The sequence below is a fragment of the Neolamprologus brichardi genome, chromosome 3, assembly GCF_056152115.1.
Source record: "Neolamprologus brichardi isolate AB-2024 chromosome 3, ASM5615211v1, whole genome shotgun sequence".
NCBI classification, from domain to species: domain Eukaryota; kingdom Metazoa; phylum Chordata; class Actinopteri; order Cichliformes; family Cichlidae; genus Neolamprologus; species Neolamprologus brichardi.
In genome coordinates, this window is record NC_142106.1 from 51,368,353 (window position 1) to 51,393,881 (window position 25,529).

The 25,529-nt window shown below is 43.9% G+C and overlaps 2 protein-coding genes across 3 annotated transcripts; both read right to left on the reverse strand.

The window, feature by feature from the left end:
• Positions 1-13,793: 13,793 nt before the first annotated feature.
• On the reverse strand, positions 13,794-20,162 carry taf6l (TAF6-like RNA polymerase II, p300/CBP-associated factor (PCAF)-associated factor). 2 transcript variants are annotated; one of them, XM_087837866.1, is made up of 12 exons: positions 20,009-20,162; positions 19,414-19,580; positions 19,225-19,311; positions 18,980-19,130; positions 18,827-18,877; positions 18,568-18,662; positions 18,425-18,499; positions 16,769-16,989; positions 16,357-16,489; positions 15,985-16,113; positions 14,851-15,338; positions 13,794-14,760 (listed from the first exon to the last, which is right to left on the reverse strand). In XM_087837866.1, exons 2-12 carry the CDS (start codon positions 19,558-19,560, stop codon positions 14,427-14,429), a joined length of 1,911 nt encoding a protein of 636 aa, XP_087693992.1. In that variant the 5' UTR covers positions 19,561-19,580; positions 20,009-20,162; the 3' UTR covers positions 13,794-14,426. The 2 variants fall into 2 exon arrangements, with proteins under 2 accessions (XP_087693992.1, XP_087693991.1); XM_087837865.1 differs by having other exon boundaries at positions 14,842-15,338.
• A 769-nt stretch (positions 20,163-20,931) lies between these two features.
• cth1 (cysteine three histidine 1) lies at positions 20,932-22,657 on the reverse strand. The gene is made up of 2 exons (XM_006809293.3): positions 22,649-22,657; positions 20,932-21,855 (listed from the first exon to the last, which is right to left on the reverse strand). Exons 1-2 carry the CDS (start codon positions 22,655-22,657, stop codon positions 20,977-20,979), a joined length of 888 nt encoding a protein of 295 aa, XP_006809356.1. The 3' UTR covers positions 20,932-20,976.
• Positions 22,658-25,529: the final 2,872 nt, after the last annotated feature.

Consider the following 25,529-nt stretch of genomic DNA (forward strand, 5'->3'; position numbering starts at 1 on the left):
CAGACTAGAGCCACTGCTCTTCCACCCATTCATCCATCCATCCATCCATCCATCCACCCATCCATCCATCCACCCATCCATCCATCCATCCATCCATCCACCCATCCACCCATCCATCCATCCATCCACCCACCCATCCACCCATCCATCCATTCATCCACCCATCCACCCATCCATCCATCCATCCATCCATCCACCCATCCATCCATCCATCCATCCATCCATCCATCCACCCATCCACCCATCCATCCATCCATCCATCCACCCACCCATCCACCCATCCATCCATTCATCCACCCATCCATCCATCCATCCACCCACCCATCCACCCATCCATCCATTCATCCACCCATCCATCCATCCATCCATCCATCCATCCATTCATCCACCCATCCATCCATCCATCCATCCATCCATCCATTCATCCACCCATCCACCCATCCATCCACCCATCCACCCATCCACCCATCCATCCATCCATCCACCCACCCATCCACCCATCCATCCATTCATCCACCCATCCATCCATCCATCCATCCATCCATCCATCCATCCATTCATCCACCCATCCACCCATCCATCCACCCATCCACCCATCCACCCATCCATCCATCCATCCACCCACCCATCCACCCATCCATCCATTCATCCACCCATCCATCCATCCATCCATCCATCCATCCATCCATCCATTCATCCATCCATCCATCCACCCATCCATCCATCCATCCATCCATCCATCCATCCATCCATCCATCCATCCTTTTCCACTTATCCTTATGTTCCACAATAATAACAATATCTGATCAGGATGCCTCTCGGATGCAGTCTAGGTTAGATGTTTTGGGCATGTACAACTGGGAGGAGACACTAGACTCAGGACCCGTTGGGCAGATATTTTGCCCACCTTAAAAATGTCTCAGGGTCCCACCAGAAGAGCTGGAAAACATGGCCGCAGAGAGGGATGTCTGAGAATCTCTGCTTAGACCACTGTTCCCACAATCTGGACGAGGGTAAGCGAAAGAAAATAGATTGCTGTGTGGATATCAAATGCTCCAGTGGTCTGTACAGTGGCTTTTTACTGCTTTTTACTGTAAACAGAACAATAATAACACCAAAGCTTTAAGATCAGACAAAAGCTGACTGCACGGTTTGAGTTGACACAGTTGACCGTGGCATCTTGATAATAGGTTGGTTTCTAAATGTGCTCTTATCTAGATCCAAACATGTAACACGTTACAGAGAGGAACGTGTTACATGTGAATAGTCTTAGTTTGGACTTTTGTTTTGGAGTTGCATGAGGAAACTGGCTGGGAGCCCTGCTTTTCTCACTACATGTAGATATTATCAGACAGTACAATGATTATTCTTTTCCACACCCACAGTACACAGCTGTACCACAGGAGTTTAAGAACAAAAAGCCCAGATCAGACTTTTAAAAACATCTAGAAAAGTTTGCCCGGGCCTGCAAAGAACTTCTTAAGACAGATGAAGCCAAAATGAGCTTGCACCAAAGTAAAATATTAAACATCGAAAAGGAAAGGAGAAGCTCAAAACTGAAAGCACACAAAATTATCTGTGAATCGTAGTGGAGGCAATGTTATGGCATGACTGCCAGTCGAAGCTAAAAGTAGTATGCTAATGACCCAAAGTATACTGCAAATGCAACCACAGAGGTTCCCAGAGGAAGGAAAATGTATTTTTTCTCTTTTTTTTAATGGAAATGTCACTCACCTGATCTCAGAGCATGTTTTTCATTTTCTGAAAACATAACTGAACGCAGGGAGACCCAAGAGCAAGCACCAACTGATGAAGGCTGAAGCAAACATCTGGCAGAACATCAGAAGGGAGGAATTACAGCCTTTGCTGATGTCCATGATATTTACAGTCTTTGACGGCGAGGAATTTTCATGCAAGTATTAAAAGGAATAGTTTGCCTATTTACCTTTGATCCCCTGAAGTGACCTGCTTCAGAAGAACATTGCTGTAATTCCTGAACACTTAATGTAACAATGATGTAACAATTTAAATCTTTGTCATCAGAGCTGAACATTCTCTTCAAACACATCTTGATTGTTTAAAGTTAAAATAAAGGAAGTGTGTCATTGTGAACCTAACTGTAGCTTTGGTGAACCTACAGAAACTGTCAGTGCTCTGGTACAACCACATACAGAATCATTCACCACAGCCTGGTGATTGTAATGGTTTCCATAAACCATTTCAGTATTATTTGTAGTATTTTGAAATTCTACTGTTCAATAAGAGCTCACTAAAAAACATCCAAGAATTCAAGCTAATACTTGGAAACTTGTAGTAGAGGTCAAAGCAGTCAGATCCCTGCTGCACGCCTGCCTGTGACCTTTGTAAATGTAGCCTGGCTAAGCCAGACACCTGTGAGCTGTCTGTCAGAAGCACACACTGAAATACTACCGTTACAAAACATCACACTGTCCTCGCTGCCATGATGCAGCAGTTTACATTTCAGTCTCAGTTACATCGACTCTAGACAGCACAATATGTTACAGAAAGATAAAACTGAAAATCCTGCTCTTTAGCTCCTAAATTCTCTACTGTCTACATCCTGGAAATATGGGCAGAGGAAGGAATCCAAGCATTAAAGTTGGAAGCAGGAAACCAAAAAAATTAAAGATTTTAAAAACTATTACGACTCTAAAGTGAATGGGAGCTGCAGGATTGTCTGTACTTGACATGCTGTCTCCGAGGATCCTAAATCGGGAACAACAGTTGGCTGTGGTATTTAATCCTGTGCTCCGAATGCCCATCAGAAGGCTGGCATGACCATCAGTCATCTGTGCGTCTCACAGCCGCAGCACAGCTCAACACTGATCTCATGACTGCAGGGAAATGACAAAGGAGGCTCTCAGCATTGAGTCAGCTGAACTCAGTTTCACCTTCAAATGTTTCCATGAGTCTTTTTGTTTAGTAGTAAAAACAACAACAAAAACATTTCTCTTGCTCTAAGTGTCTCATGTTAACATGTTTATTAAACACTGTCTCATGCTGACAGATCCAGATTTTATATTTAGTTTTCGAATGACTGAGTGAGACCCTCTTCTTTATGTGGGCAGCAAAAAACACCTATTATGTTTCAATGTGAGGGTAAAGACATGTGTTGAGGTTCAGGATGTGTTAGGTATGGAAGCTGTAAGCTGTTTAAGATGACAGTCTCCAGCAAATTAATGTAGAGTCATGGATGCACAGCTGGGTATGAGCGTGTGTTCCTGAGGAGAGGTGAGAGCTGACCAGCTTGGCACCAGCTCAGTTTCAAGTCTACAAATACGTCCATAGCAGGAGGACACAACAGCCCTCTGTTCCAACTCCAAGAAAACCAGCCTGCACCTTTCAGCTGCTTCATTAAAGGGACATTCATCCAAAATGTAAACAAGTCTTCAAACCAAACAGTTATATGTTCTTTCACCAACAAAATGTATACACAACCAAACACTGGGGTTTGTGTCCTCGGTTTATGTTGAAGTTACCAATATGTTAACCTCCTCCTCAGCAAACGGGGACAACACCAGCATTCCCCTTACTGGTTATAGAAACTACCAGTGGGGTTATCAACATTCTGTTTCCCAAATGTTCCAAAGAAGAAAATCCATTGGATCACCATGTTGTTCCTCATTACAGTCATTTATGATAACATAGTTGTCATGTTGGGTGGCTGTAGCTCAGGAGGTAGAGCAGGTCATCTATTGATTAGAAGGTTGGTGGTTTGATTCCTGGCTTCCTCTAGTCTGCATGCCAAATATCCTTGGGCAAGATATTAACCCCAAGTTGCTCTCTGATGCATCCATTGAAGTGTGAATGTTACTTAGAACAATGTGCTTGTGTGAATGGGTGAATGCACAAGTTGTGTATTGTATGTGCTCAGAAGAGTAGAAAAGCGCTATATAAGAACCAGTCCATTTACCATAAAGATGTGGTAACACTACAAATTCTCATGTATGAAAAGAATTTAGATGGAAATGAGTGTGGTTAGTGGCACGAGTGCAGAGGAGGGATGGGGCAGTGGGTTGAGGGGGCAGGGCAAGGCTGGTAACCCTCATCCAATCATGTCTGTGAAGATTCTCAGTCATCCAGGTCATGGTCATCTAAGCAGCTTGGAAAGAAAAGTGTCTGGACTTCTATAAGTTTCTTGAAGACGTTTCAAACAGGTGTGGGTCACTATCAGCTGAGGTAAACCGTTGTAAGAACTTGCCCCAGCCTATCATGTGACTTACTGAGATCAAATGACCCAGGATGTGAGTGGGCGTTAAGGCGTCTCTCAAAACTGGGTTATAGCTGGCAGACAGCTGGTATTGTAGGACACCCCCTCTGTGGCTTACAACCATATTAGAACCGGGGACGCACTATCAGCAAAGGTTCACACCTCAGATCATGTATTTAGGACCCGTGTCAATAGTGGGTCAGGGTTTAAAAGTCTGCCAGAGGGGTACAGGTGTGATTATGGGGACGGTGGAAATGAAATACATGGTTAAAGCATTTACACTGAAGGCTGCGTTAGCTCCGGCGCATCCCTGAGTCTGGGAGCTGATTGGCCCGGGTTCAGTAGGTTAATGGGGCTGTGTGTGCGGGTGTGTTCACAACTGGCAGGGACATGCAATGTTTGTGTTGCGCTCAGCTTGACACCTACATACAGGAAGACCACACCCAGCTATTCATGCCAGAAGCTGGTGCGGCTGGCGGCCTGGCCCCTGAGAGGGAGAGGCTCCATGCCTTAGGGCTGCCTGCATGGCACCCAGCCCCTCATCTGGGGTGCTGGGTACTCCTAGGCAGTAACTTAAAACAGTTTCCTCGGTCGGTTGGCTTGCGTGCCGACAGTGAGCGGCTTCTCAGTTGCAGTCCTTCCAGGACTCACTTGGGCCAGTCTTGCGTCTGTTAGATCACAGCTGACAACACAAAGTAAAAATGAAAACCAGCAGAAAGAGACTTTGAAACAGTCTCCACGGTGATTCTGCTGCAAAAACACGGCCAGATAGAAACAGAGGTTACAGCCTGACTGCTCATCAGTTTGTTATCTGTTGAAGTTCAACACCACAAGTGACGGCTCACGAGGTGCTGGGCTGGGGTCAGCATTCACTCAGCTTTAACATCACTCTGGATTCTTGGCTAGCTTAGCATTAGCATACTGTCTGTGCAGGTGTTTGCGAAGAGCCGAAGTTGTGCTAACAATGCAGTTGTTTCTGTCCTGGAGCAGTCTCTATTTTACTATCACACTTGCCTTCCTCCCTTTTGTCCTCCAACACACAAACTGAAATCAGCTGATTGTAGCGAGAGTGCAAGATCCATTAAGTGGGATCAAATAGCAGGCAGATTAATTCCAAGGAGCTGGAATACTTGAAACCGGTTCTCTACCAGATCTAGTTCTCGATTTCCATGCATATTCTTTATTTTTTCTCCTATCTTCATGGTATGGTGCATCATTCTTATCTCTCTGCAGCTAATACAAGCTATGCACATCACCCTTGTTCTTGAAAACTGGTAGCAGCACACTTCTTCTCCATTCCTCGGCCAGACTCTCCATGGTTATGTTAAACAATCTGGTTAAAAAGTCCACTGCCCTCTCTTTGGACACCTCTGTACTTCCACACAGTACATCATCTCCACCTTTCCACTCTTCGTTGTTTTCGTGGACATCTTTACACTTTCTTAGCTGCTTTCCTCACCGTTTCAGCTCTTCTTGATTTCCAAAGTCCTCCTATAGACTACCATCCAATGCCAAGCTACATTCTCCCCCTTCTACTTAAAATGGCATCTTATATCCATAAGATATAGTCCACCTGTTTGCATTTTCCTCCACTGCAGGCAGGTTATGCTGATTCAATGATCCTCCCTCTTCTTAAGAGCTTGAAAAGAAAGCAACTGGACTTATTTTTAAGTTTTTGAAGACATTTCACCATCCAAGCTTTTTCAGTTCCTAAACCAAACAATGAAGAGTCCTAAGCATCTCTGTAGGTTGTCTCTTATGAGGTGGTTGTCACATAGTGCTTCAAATATGCTCCCCAATCATGTTGATAGAAATTAGCCAGGATTATTACACTAGCCACTTGGTTCCTCATGGCCTGTTGACTTTTGCATCCCATCCCAATTTCCCATCTCATGGCCCACACTCACTAACTTTCAAATATTAATTGATTATGAATTACATCATAATCAAAGTGGTGAGGTGATATAATGTGTGTCACCTCACCACAATGTGTGTATGGTGCATTTCATTACTGGGTGCAAGAAATTACAGGCTTCACCTTCCACCCATCTATCCGTCCATCATCTTCCACTTGTCCACTTCACTATCCTAGCTGCTATGGGTCGACCACTGACAGCCGTCCATTGTCACCAGTCTATGACGGGGCTATCACAGACAGACACACAACCATTGACGCTATAGCCATTAGTAGTAGTACAAGACGTGGTTTACACATTTGCCTAAGAAGTGAAAGATCACTGCCTTGTTCTGAAGAGGAGCCAAATCCCTTTGGGGTCGTGTCGAGCCTCTGATGTAAACAACAGTCAAATCAAACATGTATAACTAAGTGAGAAGCTAAAAGTAGCTTCTTTGTATTATCATTACTCATCATGTTGTTAGAAAGGAAATTCCCAAATAAGTGTGTTTCTATTCTTTCCTGACCTTGTAGTACTACAGTTAATTAATGCTTCAATCTTAAATATGACAAGGGTGATAATAGGGTGGTAGTAATTAAACCATGACTTAAAAAGCCATCCTTGAAAGAGTTAAACAGCTAACAGATCATCTGCAGAGGAATGGCTTATTGAAGAGTTTCAGTCAGGTTTCAGAGTTCATCACAGCACAGAAACATTTAGTGAAGGTTACAAATGATCTTCTTATGGCCTCTGACAGTGGACTCATCTCTGTGCTTGTCCTGCTAGACCTCAGTGCAGCGTTCGATACTGTCGACCGTAATAGGTGTTAAAGTAAGTGGACTAGTTCTTCTATAACATTTTTTCTACTCTATTTGAGCACTGTCAGAAGGTGGGAAACTCAAAAAAGTCCCACGTCTGTACCAAAACCAGACTACTCCCACACACACTAAAGAGAGGAGAGATGAGACGACAAGAGGAGAGAGAGAAAGCGGCAAATCAACCTGAGAGGATTGAGGAACCGTGACAAACTCGGGGTTTTGCATCTTGCCTGAGGATATTTTTTCTGCAGACTGCACATCAGAGATAAAACCACCAACCGCCCAGTTAACAGACAAGTTCAACAATTGTGCTGCAGTGATTTGAAAAGACTCATTTCAATGGACTCCAGTTTGTTCATGTAAATGGGAGTTTTCTAATCATGGAGTTACAAATCTGTAGTTTTATTAAATAATACTGCTTCAACAAAGTATTCAGCAAACTCTGTAAATACATGTGCACATGTTATATTTTTGTTTTTTATTTTAATTTAATTTGTTCATCAAGAGATTATACAAACTTATATACATTGTATTGTATGTATCTTACATGACATATTTTCTCAAATATTTCTTTCCCAATTATTTTAACTTTTTCTTGTTAAACAAAAGACAAATTAAAATACAAAAAAAATCATACCAAGACAAGAACAGAAAACTGAGAAAAGAAAGAAAAAAACGAAGAAAAAGTGAGTAAATTAAAAAAAAAAATAAAGTAAAACTCAAATAATAATAATAGTAATAAATTAAAAATTAAATACTATATAAATAAAATAAATAAAGAAAAGAAAAAAGAATAGAAGGGGAGGGGGGGGTGCTTAAATCCTATACCTTTAAAAAAAAGTAAATTTCAAATCCTTTTCAGTCCAGTCGGTGGGTAAATTGAATTGTTCTAAGGAAAAGATTTGAGATATTCCACTTGCAGATCATTTTTACAGAACTACCTTTCACTGTGAGTGAGATCTTCTCCACCCTCAAAAATGTCCGGACAGTATTAATCCATTGCGATGCAGATGGAGGCGTGGGAGATTTCCAAAGGAGTAAAATACAGCGTCTAGCAAGAAGGGAACAAAAAGCCAAGATCTCAGTTATATTAAGATGAGTCTTTAGAACTCCAAATATGGCGATTAGAGGATCTTCAAGGATCTGAATTCCAAAAACAGTGAAAGCACAGAAAAGATATCACAAAATGTGGACAGAAGAAAAACACATGGCTTAGATTTCAAGGAGAGGTCACGTTTATAACTGAAGGAAAAAGTTTAGATAAACGGACTCTGTTTATTACTTTAAAGTACAAGCTGTAGCACCTGCTGTATTCAATTCAATTCAATTCAATTCAATTCAATTTTATTTATATAGCGCCAAATCACAACAAAAGTCGCCTCAAGGCGCTTCATAGATACAGAGAAAAACCCAACAATCATATGACCCCCTATGAGCAAGCACTTTGGCGACAGTGGGAAGGAAAAACTCCCTTTTAACACGAAGAAACCTCCAACAGAACCAGGCTCAGGGAGGGGCGGGGCCATCTGCTGTGATTGGTTGGGGTGAGAGAAGGAAGACAGGATAAAGACATGCTGTGGAAGAGAGACAGAGGTTAATAACAGATATGATTCAATGCAGAGAGGTCTATTAACACATAGTCAGTGAGAAAGGTGACTGGAAAGGAAAAACTCAATGCATCATGGGAATCCCCCGGCAGCCTACATCTATTGCAGCATAACTAAGGGAGGATTCAGGGTCACCTGGTCCAGCCCTAACTATATGCTTTAGCAAAAAGGAAAGTTTTAAGCCTAATCTTAAAAGTAGAGATAGTGTCTGTCTCCCGAATCCAAACTGGAAGCTGGTTCCACAGAAGAGGGGCCTGAAAACTGAAGGCTCTCCCTCCCATTCTACTTTTAAATACTCTAGGAACAACAAGTAGGCCTGCAGAGCGGGAGCGAAGTGCTCTAATAGGGTGATATGGTACTACAAGGTCATTAAGATAAGATGGGGCCTGATTATTTAAGACCTTGTATGTGAGGAGCAGGATTTTGAATTCAATTCTGGATTTAACAGGAAGCCAATGAAGGGAAGCCAAAACAGGAGAAATATGCTCTCTCTTTCTAGTCTCTGTCAGGACTCTTGCTGCAGCATTTTGGATTAACTGAAGGCTTTTCAGTGAGTTTTTTGGACATCCTGATAATGAATTACAGTCGTCCAGCCTGGAAGTAATAAATGCATGAACTAGTTTTTCAGCGTCACTCTGAGACAGGATATTTCTAATTTTAGAGATGTTGCGCAAATGGAAGAACGCAGTCTTACATATTTGTTTAATATGTGCGTTGAAGGACATGTACTTGAGCGCATGATGACATTCACCTTATCCCTCCATGATTCAAACAGTTCAGCACCTAATTCACGCTCCCAGGCGGTTCTGATTTTACCTGAAGAGTCAGATTCGGTCACCATAAGCGTTTGATGTATATTTGATAGAGGTGATTTTTGATTAGGCCTCGCAAGCAGAAGGTCAACCCATGGAGGATCAGCAGGGAGAATTGGGAAATTTGGAAACAGTGATGAGACACAGTGTCTAATTTGCAAATAGAGAAACAAGTGAGAAGGAGGTAGGTCACATTTTGAGCTCTGAGAAACTAAGAAGGACATTGTCTTTGTAAAGGGCTCTCATGGTCTTTGTGCCTCTTTCGTGCCAAATCAAATAGGCGGCGTTAGTAGTGTCAGGGGAAAATAGAGGATTCCTTAACAATGGTAACCTGGTAGACGGGGATATGAATTTAAAATGCCACCTGAACAGAAACCAGATCTAAAGTGTAGAGAGCACCACAGGATTTGAAGCAACAGAAGATGTTTTAATGATGAAGAGATAAGGGAGGCAAGTGAAAGATATGGAGAAATTGATTGAATTTCAAGTTTACACCAAATCAGGTTATCAGTAGGTCAGCTTATGAATATGTGAAGACCAGTAGTACATTAAAACATTTGGTAGGAAAGACCCCCATTAGAGGTAAACTGTTGCAATAAAGAGAGCCTCAGTCTAGGGGCTCTTCCAGTCCACAAAAAAATGTTTTTTATTTTTAATCACTCTACAAGAGCTTTAAACTTTCTTCACTTTGTCACTGTGGGATGTTGTTTGTGGAATTTTGAGGTGAAAAATTAATTTATTCCATTTTGGAACAAGGATGTAACATGTGGAACAAGTGACACGAACAAGTTCACAGTAATAATTATTGGATCCCTGCTGAATTTGCAATTTTCCTCAAACAGGAGCTCTAAAAAAGAAATAAATAGTATTTAAGTATTGTGGTAGTTTCATTTTAATGGTAAGAAAATGAATATTAAAAAACACGTTGTATAAAGGTTGATTTGTACGTGTGGCGGGGTGTAGGGGAGTGGAGCAGGGAGCTCAGGGGAGGTCAGCTGACACAGCTGATACTGACTGCAGGGTGAAGATGATGATGGAGCTGGATCAGCACAAAACTACACAGCAGGGGTTTGATAGTGATTCTGTTAAAGGCAGTCAGAACCATAGTCACCACCACTAACACACTACGTCCTGTACGTGCATCTTGAGACAAAGTCAGGGTCAGATGAAAGCAAAGTTTAGCGCTTTGGCATCGACTCAACAGAAATGCTGCACGTGACCCAAAGAACAGCATCCAACAGTCAAGCATTGGTGCTGTTTTCAAGGATACAAGATAAGTTCACCGAGAGACCAGCAGGTGGAGCTATTTATCGTGAAACCTTGGATGAGGATCATAAACTTTATTATTCCCTAAGGAAATTATGTGGTTGCAGTTGCTCCAAGGCAACAAGAACAGTAACAGACTGGAATAAATGAAAGAGTCAAATATATTACAAAGTTAAAATATAAAAGAAACTCAAATATATGCTAATAGCTCAATTATAAATATCCAGAATATTACAGAGATTAAATGTGTTTGACATTTTCCTCTGAATGTGCAAAGCTGTAACTCTCGCACTGTTGATTAGATGGAGGATTGATGTGAACTCTAACCTCCTTGTCTCAGCCACAACACTGAAGATGCGTCTCTCTTGTTTTGCACAGTCGAGCAGCGTATCAGGTCACATTTCACTGCATGTTATATCCGTATAACCTTGCACGTGACAAATAAAGAATCTTGAGTCCAGCGTGACCACCAAGCACATGAAGGTCAGTCAAGTGGCAGCCAGGAAACCTGCAGGACTGAGAGTCTGTGAAGAGGAGTGGGCCAGAAGCTCTCCTGAGAGCAAGCCTGCTGACCAACTAAGAAGTTTGTATTCACTTATGTTTATTTGAAGATCAAAACTTTCTTGTAATGTGTTTTTCTGGATGTGTGGTTCATATTGTGTCACTCAGAGGCTGTTCGTTCACGAGTGAGCAGACACACAAATTCAGCAGGGGGGTCATTTATATACTTTATATATATAAACAGTAGAGTTACATCAGTTCTGGTGCATCACAGCTATAAAACGGTGCTTGGTTATCTTTGGTTGGAATAATGACACAATGGTCAGCACTGTTGCTTCGTAGCCTTTCATGTTCTTCCTGCGTCTGCACGGCTTCTCTCCGGGTACTTCGGCTTCTCCAACAGTAGAAAACAAAATAAAAAATAACCAAAATAATAATAAACAAACATTTAAAACAGATTGCAATTAATGAATGATTAAATAACAAAATGCCTTCTATATCGTTCTGATGTTGCGCCAAACGAGTCTGTTTTGAAAACGTGAGTAGAAAGTACAGATATTACAGATTTTTGCTTAAAAATCTGGGGAGTAAAAATAAAAAGATTTAAGAAATATAAAACTACCCAAGTCAGAAAATTCTACTTAATTTATAGCAACAAAGTACATTCATGTGCAAAATAATAAATCTAACATTAATAATGTGTTTAAGTCCTGATTTTAGCAGAAAGGATGATACAACATGGGAACAAGTTCATGCCAAGGTGTAGCAGAGTAATGGCCAACCAACAGACTTAACAGACATGCGTGCTGCTAATTGGGGGTAACTGACTCATTCGGTGAAGGGGAAATGGGTGTAGATGTTGTACCTGCTGGTTTTAGCCCTGCTGACGGAGTAAAGTGGGTCGTTCCAGACGCTGCTCAGAGGGAGAAAGAACTTCGATCAAAAAGTTGATTGGAGAGGGGAAAACATACAAAGAAGTGCAGAAGATAATTGGCTGCTCAGCTAAAAAGATCTCAAATGCTTTGAAAAAGGGGGACGCTGAAAAACGTGGTAGAAAAAGGAACGATGGCCTCCACCTGATCATAGAATAACAAGGACGGCAAAGAAGAATCCAGTGATCAGCTCCAGATCCATCAAAGATCGACTTCAACAAGCAGAAGACGCCTATGTGGAGCCAGAAACGCTCATAAAGGACCACTGCTGAAAAGAGCACATTGACCCGACTAAAGAGAAGTGGTGAAATATTCTGTGGACAGACGAGCAAGCTTGTTCTCATTGGGTGTAAAGGCCGCAGGCAGTTCGTGAGACGACCCCCAACCACAAGCCTGAACACAAGCCACAGTACACTGTGAAGGTTGTAAAACATGGAGGTGCAAGCACAGTGGTTTGGGGATGTTTGTCATACTTTGGAGTGGGGCCCATTCATCGCATAACGGGCACCAGGGACCAGTTTCAGTGTCTAAAAATACTGGAAGAGGTCATATCGCCTTACGCTGGGGGAAAAAATGCCCTTAAAATGGGTGTTTCAGCACAACAAGGACCCCAAACACATCAGCAAGCGCACAACATCCTGGTTGCAGACCAAAAAAGACTGATGTCATTAAGTGGCCTGTGCAATGCCCGGATAAAATTTGATAGAGAATTTGTGGATTGACCTCAAAAATTCTGTTTTTGATGCAAAACCAAAGACTGCAGAAGATCTGTGGAGCGTAGTCATGGACTGCATGCTACACAGATGTAAAGCAGAGATCAGAAATAGTTTAGAGCTTAAAGGAAAAGCTAAATCCTCATTTCATTTTCAGTTCATACTGGAAATATTCCAGTTTGTACATGAAAATGTAGACACTGCTCTTATTTTGAACCTAATATTCTTAATTGACAGTTAAAAAAAGAAACTTGTTCATGTTTTCATTTGAGATTGAATGTGCACGGCTCAGTGCCTTTTTGTACATGGAAATAAATAACAATTTATAATCTTCTGCTGTAAACACACTGCTTTTGTGCAGTAACAGTATTTGTACTTTACTTCTCACCTCTGCAAGGACGACGTTTACATTTTCTCTCGTCTTCTACTATATGACCAGGAGCTGCTGGATGTCTGTCATGTTTGTTTTTGTCTTCTCTACATTAAAGTTAGTTCTGCTTGACTGCACTGACAGACCAGGAACTATCACACTGGCAGGCAAACACTCACCTTCTTCAGAAGCAAGAGGAACTTCTGACTAAACCAGGTCACGCTGGTGCTCAGTGCCAGCACAGAACAGTTGTTTAACTCCTCCTACCCCGAGCAGGAGCCCACGGGAAAAACAACACATCAGACACACCTGCTCTCCTTTATTCTACTTGATGCAGTTTCTTCATAGAAAAGTAAAAAGAAAAGTATCTGTTCAAAGGGTAGCATGTAGCATCATAGCTAACACACCAGTAGCGATCTACAGTGGGATGCAGCACAGATGTGACCTCTGACCCGTCTCCTAACATCAGCAACAAAAGTAAGTATTTATTCAGTCTATGAAAAACAGTCATTAACAACACATCCATCTTGCTCCAACATTGTCCTCGGCAGGTATTTACTCTGATATTATGAGTTTAATCGACACTAGCAGAAGCTAAACAAGAGTTTCAGGAAAAGAGTGGAAAAAACAAAATGATGGAAAAACGTGTCAACTTGAAAGATTTATTTAGGGAAGATCACAGTTCCCTCTCTGCTCCACACACATCGCAGGATTTTGTCCATTCTCCAATGAAAGTGCAGCAGACACGTGATCCAGACGTGCTGGTCCTGTCGTGCATGCAGCACATCCAGCTGTTGCTTTTTACAGGGACCAAAACTGACTTTGAGTAAACAAACAGATTTGTTACAAGAATAACAGATTAATTAAAAAATGAAGCACTAATGAAATATTGGCAGAATGATCATTTGGCGACTGCAGTAAAGATTTCCCACCAGCATCAGTGTGCTGAGGCTAAACGGGCCCAGCAGTAACTGTGGAGACGTGCAAGGCAGCCAGAGGCCCACCAGGCTGTCACGTGTCACATTTCATGGTCTTATTCGCAGATGCTGACATTCAGATATTGACTGGCTGTTTAATTAGCATGTTTAGAATCTCTTTGGGCCTCATCTGCATGTTCATACATGTGAGTGTCAGCTGAGCCCTGTGTTGCCTCTTTACTGACAACATCTAAAACTCCAGCAGCTGAATCAGAGCAACGTGTGCCTGGAAGCGTCTGCAGCAGTCAGACTAATGTTAGCTCATACAGTCTGTGACACACACACACACACACACACACACACACTATAGAGGCAGGTGAAGGGAGTAATGTGAACATGTCCAGCGACGTACAGGTTTGCCCACCCTGCCGATGACGGGCAGCTTGTGTGCATAGGTACGTGGTGGAACAGCAGGAACAGGCGGAGTTGTTGCAAACATCGTCTGGAAAGGGCGGCGGCCTTGACAACGCTGACCCATTTGCCGCCCACCAATAAGAAAGGAAAACGCAGGAGGTGTGGTCTGAGGTGAGGTGAAGCGAGCTTTGGGGAACACCTCACGAGACAGACCCGCTGAGCGTTGGCGTGAACATGACGAGGAGGATTTGGAGCGCTGCATAGACGAGGCGCGAGGCACAGCCCTGGGTGGACACAGGAATAAATCAACACAAACACACACACAGACACACACAGATGGATCGGTGCTCCTCTGGTTGCTTTACCTAACTGACCCTGTGCCTGAAAGACTCGGCGGAGGTGGATCAGTGCGCGGACTCCCGTCCTGTCTGGGGCTGATGTTGAGGTTGGCGGTGAGCTGTGGCATCTTCCGGGTGGTGTCGAGGTTGGAGGCGGGGCCGGGAGGCTCCTTCCTGGAGTCACTAAGCTGGGATGGAGTGCAGGGCGAGTGGGTGCCAAATCCTGGACCTGTGCTAAAGCGGACAGCCAGGCTGTCGCCGAAGAAGGAGTAAAGCTCACAGTACATGGCGGGCAGAGGGACGGGGGTCCACTCCTCCCAGTGACAGCCGGCTCCACCCACCTGGAGGTGGCTGGCAATTCCAAGGGCAGCTTCTGACAGAGGCTCAGGAGGTGGGCTGAGTCCCGGAGAGTTCACCCTGTAGCTCGCAGCTCCCACCACAGAACCCGGATGAGCACCGGGGTGTCCCTCTGCTGACTGCGACAGAGACAGCGCCTTCATCTTTAGCAGGCGCTCCACCGCCACCTGCAGGACAATGAGAGGAAGTGGCGACTTAGGTGGGACAAGATGAACTCAAATTATGATTTAATTCGTTTTTGATCACGAGCATCATTAATGTCAAGATTGAGCTCATCCTTTTAGTTATGCTCAGCACAAATTTGGGGCTCAACATTTTCATTAAATCAACATTAACCACTCATCACACACTGCTTTGAAGTTCTTGAAGCGTATAGAACAACCTGATCCAGGGTCAGTTACCCTGACCTGCACGTGTGCGGACTGTGGGAGGAAGCTGTACGCAGAACGAGCCAAGCTGAGGTTTAAACCAGGAAGCTTCCTGCTGTGAGGCAACATTTATAACCACTCAATTTATATTTGACAATCAATAATTCGTTATTTTATGGCTCCCAGAATTACGTTTGTATATTGTCACAAGCCGTTTTATTAGGTACACCTTGCTAGTACCAGGTTAGCCCCACTTTTGCCTTAATTCTCCATAACAGAGATTCAAAAAGGTGCTGGAGAGGAACAGCTGGAGCAGATGTGGAAGTTGACTCCAGTGGACCTCATTCTGTTTTTAAAGTAATTTTCTACACTTAAATACTTCATTAAGTTGACTAATGAAAGTCTATCAGTGTCTGAAATCACCCAGAGCAGCAGCAGCACTGACCAGGATGGCTCCGTAGACCTTGTGTCCGTCAGCTTTCACCTGGGCGTTGGACACAGAGTAATCATCTAACACAGCCTGGAGGTTGGCCCAGTACGCAGGAAGGTGTGGAAAGAGGACGCGCTCAACAGCCTGCCAGCAGAAACAGGTGAACACAGAGAGAGGAGCATTCAGGACACAGGAGGGTAGCAGTGGAGCACTCAACAGCAATAAAAACAGTAATGACATGCAGGTTTGCAAATATTTCACAGCTAAATAATCAAGATGTGAGATTTTTCATTTAGAGAATGATTAGTTTGAAAATACTGACTGAATATGGGCCAAATCTAAACTATAACTGTCAAATATTTACTGATGTAGAAGCTGTGACCATACCTTCCATCCCAAAGCATGGAGGCCCACAACAGCTCCATAGTGGGAGCACAGTGGTCTCACTGGGTCAGACAGAACCTTCTGGAGAGAAAGCAAGATCTGGTGGTAGAGACCACTGACCAGATCACCGTGAGTCCTGGAGAAGAAACACCAGAAAAGAAGAGCGACTGCTGGATTTCCATTTTTAAGGCAAACGCCGAGTGAATGTTAATGTTGCCCTTAGCAACAGCCTGCTAACATTAGTCAGACTGGTAACATTGTAGCAACGCAGGTTCTTTGTGAAATGATGCTCCATATTTACTGTAAAACAGGCTAACACTACACTAGCTTTGAATTCTCAACACTGATGTTAAATCCTGATTGGCTAACAATTTTAGTCCAAGTTTGCCTAAGCATCCACGGAAAATCTGCTCACCAAAAGATGTGGCTGAGGAGCAGGGCAGCGTAGTCCCTGAGAGTCCAGTGGTCGTTGAGTGGGTTGATGGAGGCTGCCAGTGGCTCCAGGATGCAGTACATGACACTGGAGACCAGGCTGCGCACATATGAGCCCAGGTACAGGTAGGGATTCTGCACCAGGCTCTTCACCATGTGCATCAGTCTGTTAAGCTGCTCCAGGTCGTGGCTTACCGACTTTACCTGGAAGACAAAGCGAATCCATGATCAGCTGAAACACTGGTCAACAGGCTCAGGAAATCTACATCCTAACTGACGACATAATCAGAACCTTCGACGCCGTTCAAGCCGAGGTCACGTAGGTTACCGTTAGGGCTGGGCGATATGGCCTAAAATTATTATCGCGATATAATTTGAAGCATGTGCGGTAACGATATATATCACGATATATTATTTTCTTCTGTATAACATATTTTCCGCACTATAAGGACTTAAAATCCTTTAATTTTCTCAAAAATCAAGAGTGTGCCTTATGTATGAATTCTGGTTGTGCTTACTGACCTCGAACCTATTTTGGCTGCAGAAATCTGTTAAAAAATGTTTTAATACAACTTTGTAGCCGCACTGCTTGATGGATTGTCAGAGCATTACGGCTGCTGTAGTGAGGAGCTTCGCGGAATAATCTGGGTCCAAAACTCTGTCAGATTCAGGTCCCAAAGTCAAAACAAACACTGAGAGTTAAAAACTGTCTAAATTCTTTTATCTTTAATAAAATCCTCAGCGTTGCTGCTTTATCGGGTGTAACAATTAAGTTTAACATCCAGGCATCCATGAAAACAGAATTTATTAAATTTAATGGAGTTAGAAGTTAGCAGGAAGTTAGCAGGAAGTTAGCAGGAAGTTAGCAGGAAGTTAGCAGGAAGTTAGCAGGAAGTTAGCAGGAAGTTAGCAGGAAGTTAGCTCACTAGTTTCCACCTAAACATGTTGTGCTACGTGATTGCTAGCGACACAGCTATGTTAGCATAACATTAGCACAGTGAAGCTGGAGGGTGAACGCTAACTTTTTTTCCACTGGATAAAAGTTAACGTGAGGGATTCTGGTGGTCAGGGACAAATGCAATCGCATAGCAGGATGCTGTACACGGGCCAAACTTCAGTCAGGAGAACAACTGAGATCATTCATCCACAATACGAGGTTAGTTATTAATATACTGCAACAACATGGGAATAGAGCAGCTGCGAGAGAATTCAACATTAATGAATCAATGGTACGGACGTGGAGGAAGCACAGTTTTTGGCTTTCCCCATATTTCAAAAGTGCTTCATCTCTTTGGTATGACTGTCGCCCGCCATAATTTGCAGATGATAATGGTTGTAGCCGCTGCGATGCTTTCGACCAAAACAGGCACAGCTTGATGACATCATCAACATGCGCTATCGCGACAGAGTGATATAGTCAAAGTCTCTATCGTTGGCCAAATTTATATCGTTTCTATCGTATATCATTTATATCGCCCACCTCTAGTTACCGTGTCGAGTTAAAAGCGCTTCCAGTTATGAGATGGGTCTGATTCATGTGTCACGCTACAATATTTTCTCTTACTAAACACACCAAGCATTCCTAACAAAACTGGTGCTGAGAATCATAAATGCTGATTTGTGTAACCCTAAGACTTACTCCACTGATGACATAAACAAAGTACGGAAGCAGGGCTGCAATCTTGGAGTTAGACTGGAGGTCCAGCAGAGCCACCTGAAACACACACAAGCGTCGTTTAGCCCGTTCACAACAAAAAGTCTGCTCTGTCTGTAGCAGCTTACCTTCATGAGATGCGGGTCCTCTCCTAAGATGGCCCTCGTGATCTGCTGGTAGTACTTCAGCAAGTCATCTGACAGAGACTGTACTGCAGTAGGAACTGGGACAGTTTAACACAGACAAACACTGAGATTTTCTAACAGGATAACATTGATGCTCTCAGTGAAAGGTGGAGCTCAGTTTTTAGAGTATTAGCTACTTTATTCCATCTACAGGTCCAAGTACAACAACTGTGGGTTAGGTTATGCCTGCTGTGTGTCTCACCTGTACCCTGAGGCTCCAGGTTACCTTTACCATCCAGGTATGACACATTGACTGCAGGCAAACATGAAACATTAGTAAACTCATCACGTGAATATGACAGATAGAGAACACCACAGGATGAGCCTGCGTGTGGAACGTAGCAGCGTCGCGTACCTCGCACCATGGTCTCAGCACAGCCTTTGGGGATGTTGGTAGCCAGCGCCAGCTCGACCAGATTGACGTCCCGATCCTCAACAAAGAAGAGCTCGCCTTCTTTCACTGAGCGGAAAGGCAGCGCATCCTGGGCTCCATAGCCGCAGACGGCCTGGTCAAGAACAGAGACAGAAACATGAAGGAGTTCCCGTCACATCAGACATGCTATCACCTGACGGAGATCGGATATGGAAATTACAAGCTACCTCCACGTTGCTCCAGCGCAGAGCTCTGTTGAAGTCCTCCACCGTCAGCTTCCTCCTCTTGGCGTGTCTCATAAACTGAGAGCTGCTCTGTTGGGGACACAGCAAAACATTACCACGCACACCTAACACAAACTTCTCCCATTTTTCTATAAAGTCAGAACATGATCTATGCATCCAGGCATCACTCACCTGCGTTGCCTCCCTGAGTCGGTAACACACGTCCTCGGCCAGCAGAGCCGCCACATCATCCCCGAGCTCCACACCTGCGCCCTCCGCCATCAGTCTGACAGACTCCCGGGAAACCTCGGCGAACCGGCGCTCCTCCCGGTCCGCCATGTTCACCGAAACCACTCAAACTAGCAAGAAAGATCACGTTACATTCATGCCTTCTTTGCATCTCACAGCAAAACATGCGTCCTCGGGTACACACTACAGGGTTAGCTAAAACATGTGTGCATCCTTAAACGTTTTCTCGTCACGTATTTGGGACCTTTTTCAGCTGTGGCCCGTGGTTTCTCCGAACCACCGCACTCACTCAGCATGCTAACAAAGTATTCAGTTAGCTGGAAGAAACTACCGCAGTTTAAAAGAAACCACGATAACAAACCTATTACACTACAGTAACGAATAAAATGACCGTTATCTCTTTACAAACACATGTCAACTAACCGAACGGGGTTACTCCGCGTTAGCTAAAACACCGTAATGCTAAAAGCTAGCATCAGAAGGACGACAGAAAACACAACACCAGGCCTTCCCAGTATCATGTAACGTTAGACTTTACCTTCTAAACTGGAACAAAGGGGGATTGAATGTCTTTAGCGCCTGAAATAAAGTTCACACCAGGGTAGCTGTCCGATACACTAGCCGCTCCATAACATCAAGCTAGCAATCATGACCAAGACATCCGCTGTACCCTTCAAAATAAGACAGCGAGGTCCAGTTTACTGACTCACAATATCGTCCTAACAAAACACCTCAGAGGTGCAATTTAACTAAAGCCTAAAAAAATTTAAATTTAATTTAACCTTAACCTCCTGGTACAGAGCGTCAACAGGTAAACCTGGGAGGGTAAAGGCCAGTGATTGGTTGCCGAGTATCAGTAGACGGGATTGGTTGGTTGAAGGTCGTGTCTCTTTAAAATACTTTTTAGATGTCCTATACTGAGGTATAGTATAAACATTTCAACATCGCCTCCACATTAAACCCGGACGTACACCAGCCGATCATAGACCAACTTTCAGTTTCAGACCAACATTTGTCTTTGGTCACATGAGCATGGTCCCAGCTAACATCCTATTCTTTATAGGAAGGAAGCTTCAGAGTTTTAAGACAGTTTCAGGAGCCTCTTGTTTCAGCAGCAGCTGATTAAGACTGACAAACGCCAGCCTCGCTTGTGCTTGAAGAGGCAGCTACTGGACTTCTGTCAGTCACCCCACAACTTTAATCCAGCCCAGTCAAACACACAAACACAGCAGTTAGTAAAAAAGAAACATGGTTTATTTACAGTGCTTTGGGCAGACATATAGCCATGTACAATTAAAAAATATTACACATATAGCTGCACCTGTAAGACTTTCCAGAGCTACTCCAGACTGATCCATGACTGAATAGTCATGTTTGCCAAGGCCTGCTTGGGCCTTCTGAAACAAGCTCAAGTTAATTAGAACATATATACAAAAAAAACCCTTGGGGTAAAGTGGGGGTAATTACATATTTAAAAAAAGAAAAAAGAAAGTGTTCAGCAGCAGTTTAGAGCATCCTGTTGGCCCAGATATCCTGGGCCTTCGTGCTCTCCAGCTTCTGCAGGTGGAGGGCCAGTGGCAGGAGCAGATCATTTAAGTGCTGACTGGAGAAGGTGAAAGCATTGTGTGCTGGTGTTTCTGGGGTGGTGGGTGGAGGAGATGATGAGGCTGAAGAGTCTGATGCAGAAGGCAAACGTGAAGCGCATGTGGACAGCAACCCTTTGTGTTGACCGGAGGTTTTGATCCTGTTAGGGAGGCCGTGCTGGAAGTGACAGCGGGTTCCGTACAGGCAGAAACCAAAGGTGCTGAAGGTGCGGCACAGAGCCCCTCGAGGTTTCCACCCCTTGGGCTTTTGCACAAATGCCGTCTTTTCACCAACACTGGCCAAATCGTGACGGCCATCTTCATCTTTACCCTCCACATGCAGGAAGTTACAGCGGGTTCCAAAGGGACAAATCCCAAAGGCACGGAAGGTGCGGCACGGGACGTTCCTGCGACGACGGAGGGCGGGGCGTTGCTCTGTGGGACTGTGGACAAACAGGCAACGGTTGCCATAGTAGCAGTAGCCATCTGAGTGGTAGCTGCGACACAACTCGGTCTTGTACTTTGGATGGTGTGAGGGAACGTGGAGTTCGTGGAGGCCGTGGGCAAACTGGCAGCGCTCGGCATACTTGCAGAAACCGTCATCTGAGTAACTGGTGCAGAGCTCCGTCTTGTAGCGGGTTGAGCAGACCCAGGGGATTAGAGGTGGCGAGGACTCCGTCACAGGCAGCAGGGCTTCGGCCAACGATACGGTGCTTCCACAACAGTCACCGTCAGACTCCTCCACAGACTGCATGCTGTCCAGTAGCTCGGGTGAAGGCAGAAACAAGTCTTTGCTACTGGTCTGTAAAGAAAGAAGTCAAGAAGTGAACTGAATAACTAGCTTTGATAAGGAGCCAGTCAGCTCTTCAACTTTGCTATTCCACTCACATAATTACAACCAGATGGACAGTAAACTCAAACGTAGCAGATACAAACTTTTCTTTAGGACAGCCAACTGAGCACAACTCACATTTGTTTTGCAATCTAAGCAGAGTCATGCTTTAAAACTGGCTGCACAGGCTGAGCCCCATGTGTCAAAGAGACACGAGGGGTACTTCCTAAAGTCTGACCTGCATAGACTGATCCTCACCGTCCTCAGGCTGGTTACAGCGATTGCTGCAAAAGCACTGAGCTAAATAAGCTCACAGTAACTTTGTGGCAGTATGAAATCGTCTGAATTCATGTAACTTACAGTTTAAGTCTGTCAGCAGGATTCAGCTAAGGAGGCACAATTATTGTTACTTTTATATATTAAAAACAAACTTAGATCTGTGGCTAAGTTAGTCCTACCAGCAGGACCCCAGTACAAGAAAAGCAACCGAGGTCATGGACCAGCAGCACTGCAACCACTTGTTTGAAAAATCAAACTAGTTTTAGATCCTCACAGAACAACTATTCTCACCGTGGGATAAAAAGCGCTCTGATATAAAAGCTCAGCTGGTTCACAGACCTTCAGGAATAACCGTGGACCCCCGATCCTGATAACTACACACATGCTTCAATTACCCACTTCACTTCTTGAAGTGGGTAATTGAAGCATGTGTGTAGGACAAGGAGCAGCTACATGTGGAGGCGCTAAAAGCTGCTGCGGTTACCTTAAACATGGCTGCAAATGCAGAGCTGCGTGTAAGGCTGTGGGAGGTGAGAAACTGCGTCTGACGAACAGAAACCAATGAAACCTGCACCGTCAACAAGGCCACGAGCCTCCACGCGCCCGCTGTGTCCCTGGGTCACCAGCACCGAAGCACGCGCTGCGCGGCTGTCATTTAAACCTCCGCTCACCGTCCCGCCCCTTAGCGCAAACGCTGCTCAGGTGCGCTCGGCTCTACGTCACAATGACGTCTGCAGGGAGCGCTTTGCTGTGGGCCAGTCCGGTTGGTAATCGTGGATTAAGTAGGGGTGACGTGGGCCACAAGTTTGACACCCCTGATTTACATCATAATACAACATTTTGCGTTCATGCAGCAACAACGAAACAGGAAGTAGTTTTTATTCCACCAGTGTGATGTTCAGACTTCAGCTGTGCATTTGATAAGTATTACTAAAAACTTTAATTACATCAGCAGGTTATTGCATGAAATGGAAAATGCAGTTGCAGTTAAGCTTTCTGCTCCACTTTGTTATGTTGCTGTTTTCAGCCATGGTCCATTACTGTGGATTAATGGATGGTCCATTGTATCTTTGCTAAAGGATAATATTTAATATTTGCACTGACAAATTCTCTAATGTTTCTGGTGAAACTAGTGAAATATTTCATGCGGCTGAGCTGATCTGAGTGAAAACACTGCAGAAAATCTAAAACTCTGCACTGGGAGTATTTGTTTATGCCCACGCCCATTATTGGAAGCGTGGAGATGGGAAGAGAAAAGGAGTACAGAGGACTGATTGATCACTGAGGTGGTGTGAGGTGAACCACCTGCAGCTGACTGTGGCCAAAACAAAGGAGCTGGTGGTGGATTTTGGCAGAAACTGATCCCGACCGTCTCCTGTCTGCATTGGTGGGACTGATGTCGAAATAGTCACGTCCTACAAGTATCTGGGAGTTCCTCTGGATCACAAGCTGGAGTGGTCTGCCAACAAAAAGGGCCGGAGCCAGCTTTACTCCCAATGAAGGCTCAGATCCTTCAGTGTCTGCAGCAGGCTGCTCTGTATGTTCTAGCAAGTTGTTGCAAGCATCGTCTTTACTGTGGCGTTCTGGGGTGCAGGAATCAAAAATATTTCCACACGTCCATTCCGATATACTATTTGTAGTTTAATGTCGAAATTTTGACTTTAATCTCAAAATTGACACAATTCTTTTTCTTAATTTGGCCCTAAGTGCTCTCCCCACAAGCCACCAGTTTTTTGGGAAAAGCTGGAACGTGTGGAAAGTAAATAATCACAGTGATTTAGTGGTCATTAAAATGTCCAGAATATGCAAATTGATGATGATTTATCTCATAAATCATGACATACTGCTTCATATCACCACTGTTTCCCGCCCTCTCAGATCCTCATCTGCTATTCATCTTACTGTTCCTGACGTCTTCTCACTGTGGGTCACAGAGCCGTCAGTCCCTCTGCTCCTGGCTCTGCAACTCTCTTCCTCCAGCCATAAGAAAGCTGATTTTATCTGTTGTGAAGTTCTGTTTTGCAATTTTAACTTATTTTATGACTATTGCTCATTTTATTAATTTTGTTCTTTCTAAGGTGACCTTGGGTTCTTGAAAGGCGCCCTCAAAAAATGTATTATTATTATTATTTATAAGTTAAATGAAAGTGTTTTGCAGTATTGCCTTGTTTAGCAGAAATAACCCATCTCTGCTATCAGTGCTGAATCTTAGCTTCAGCTCACATGTGCAGAACTCTGTGTCTTCGACTCTGCATTGGCCTGTTTAAAGGTCCCACTGAAGTTCAGCTTTCGCGCTTTCTTATATCAACTTCAGGCTTTTTTGCAACAATGGTGCAGAAATCATAGCAGAACAGAAGAGACTGCAACCTCCCCAGCCCCCGAGGCAGTGAGAACACCTGAGTCGCATCGTTTCTACCATCAGGTTCAGTCAGATCGAGGTTCCTGGCAATCTGCTTTTTCCTTAACCAAAGAAGGAATTCTGTGATCACCCCTTCAGTTTTCTTTCAGGGTGTTTGGGATGTTGCTAAGCTGGCCCGTGAGTTCGTTCTCTGTAAGAGTAAAAAGACTGTTTAACTACCAAAGCTGTCGGCATCTCTCGGAGAGGTTGGCGCTGGCTATCGCATTAACATCTCTTTAATCTGTTGCATTTATTATTAAACAGCAAACTGCTTGTCAGTGAGCCAATTACTTTTGAGCCAGTGCTGCCGATCAAGGTGTCACCGTGGAAACCCTCGTTCATTCACAAGGTTTTGAGAAAACCTGAGCGACCTCAGAACCATCAGCAATTAAAGCTGAAAGTCTGCACTTCAGTCACAAGCTGTTTAATTTAAACCGTCTGTGGTGATATACAGAAGGGAAATTACAAAAATGTGCAACGATCCAAAGATCTATGTTCCTGATGAAGAAAGAGTGACTCAAGTCATTGCTAAAATTGACACTTTATATCCAAATGGCACCTTTGAGGTTATTGTGGTGTGAAAATGTGTCTGCGCCGTCCTGATTTCCTATTTTTCGTATGTTCGTCACATTTTTGCTCAGACCAGTTTGCAGTCAGTCGTGACCTCCATGATGTCACAGAGAAGCAGAAGCAAGAACACACGGCGGGGTCCTGTCAGACTAAACTGGATAAAAAAGAAACATGACAACAGTGTAGGTCAGAATGGGGTCGTTGTGTGTCTGTAAGCCCCCAATGTGGCGTGTGGGACAGGAGTCGATGCTCTTTACATGTCAAAGTATAAAAATGGAGAAATGCTTGAAACATTTCAAAAACAGTGAAGAGGATGAAACCATAATCAGTCTGACAGTGTGAAAAGCTCCAGCTGTTTGATGTGAGGCAGCAGATGTGAAAGAGATGTCTGACCACG

Bases quoted from the DNA above. Each gene is read 5' to 3' on its own strand.
- taf6l (XM_087837865.1), bottom strand. From the start codon at position 19,560: ATGGCGGACCGGGAGGAGCGCCGGTTCGCCGAGGTTTCCCGGGAGTCT. The intron at 19,312-19,413 runs GTGAGTGATGCC...TGTCCCCAACAG, and splicing joins GACTCAGGGAGGCAACGCAG to AGCAGCTCTCAGTTTATGAG. The intron at 18,500-18,567 runs GTAAGCTGCTAC...TGTGTGTTTCAG, and splicing joins AGGACCCGCATCTCATGAAG to GTGGCTCTGCTGGACCTCCA.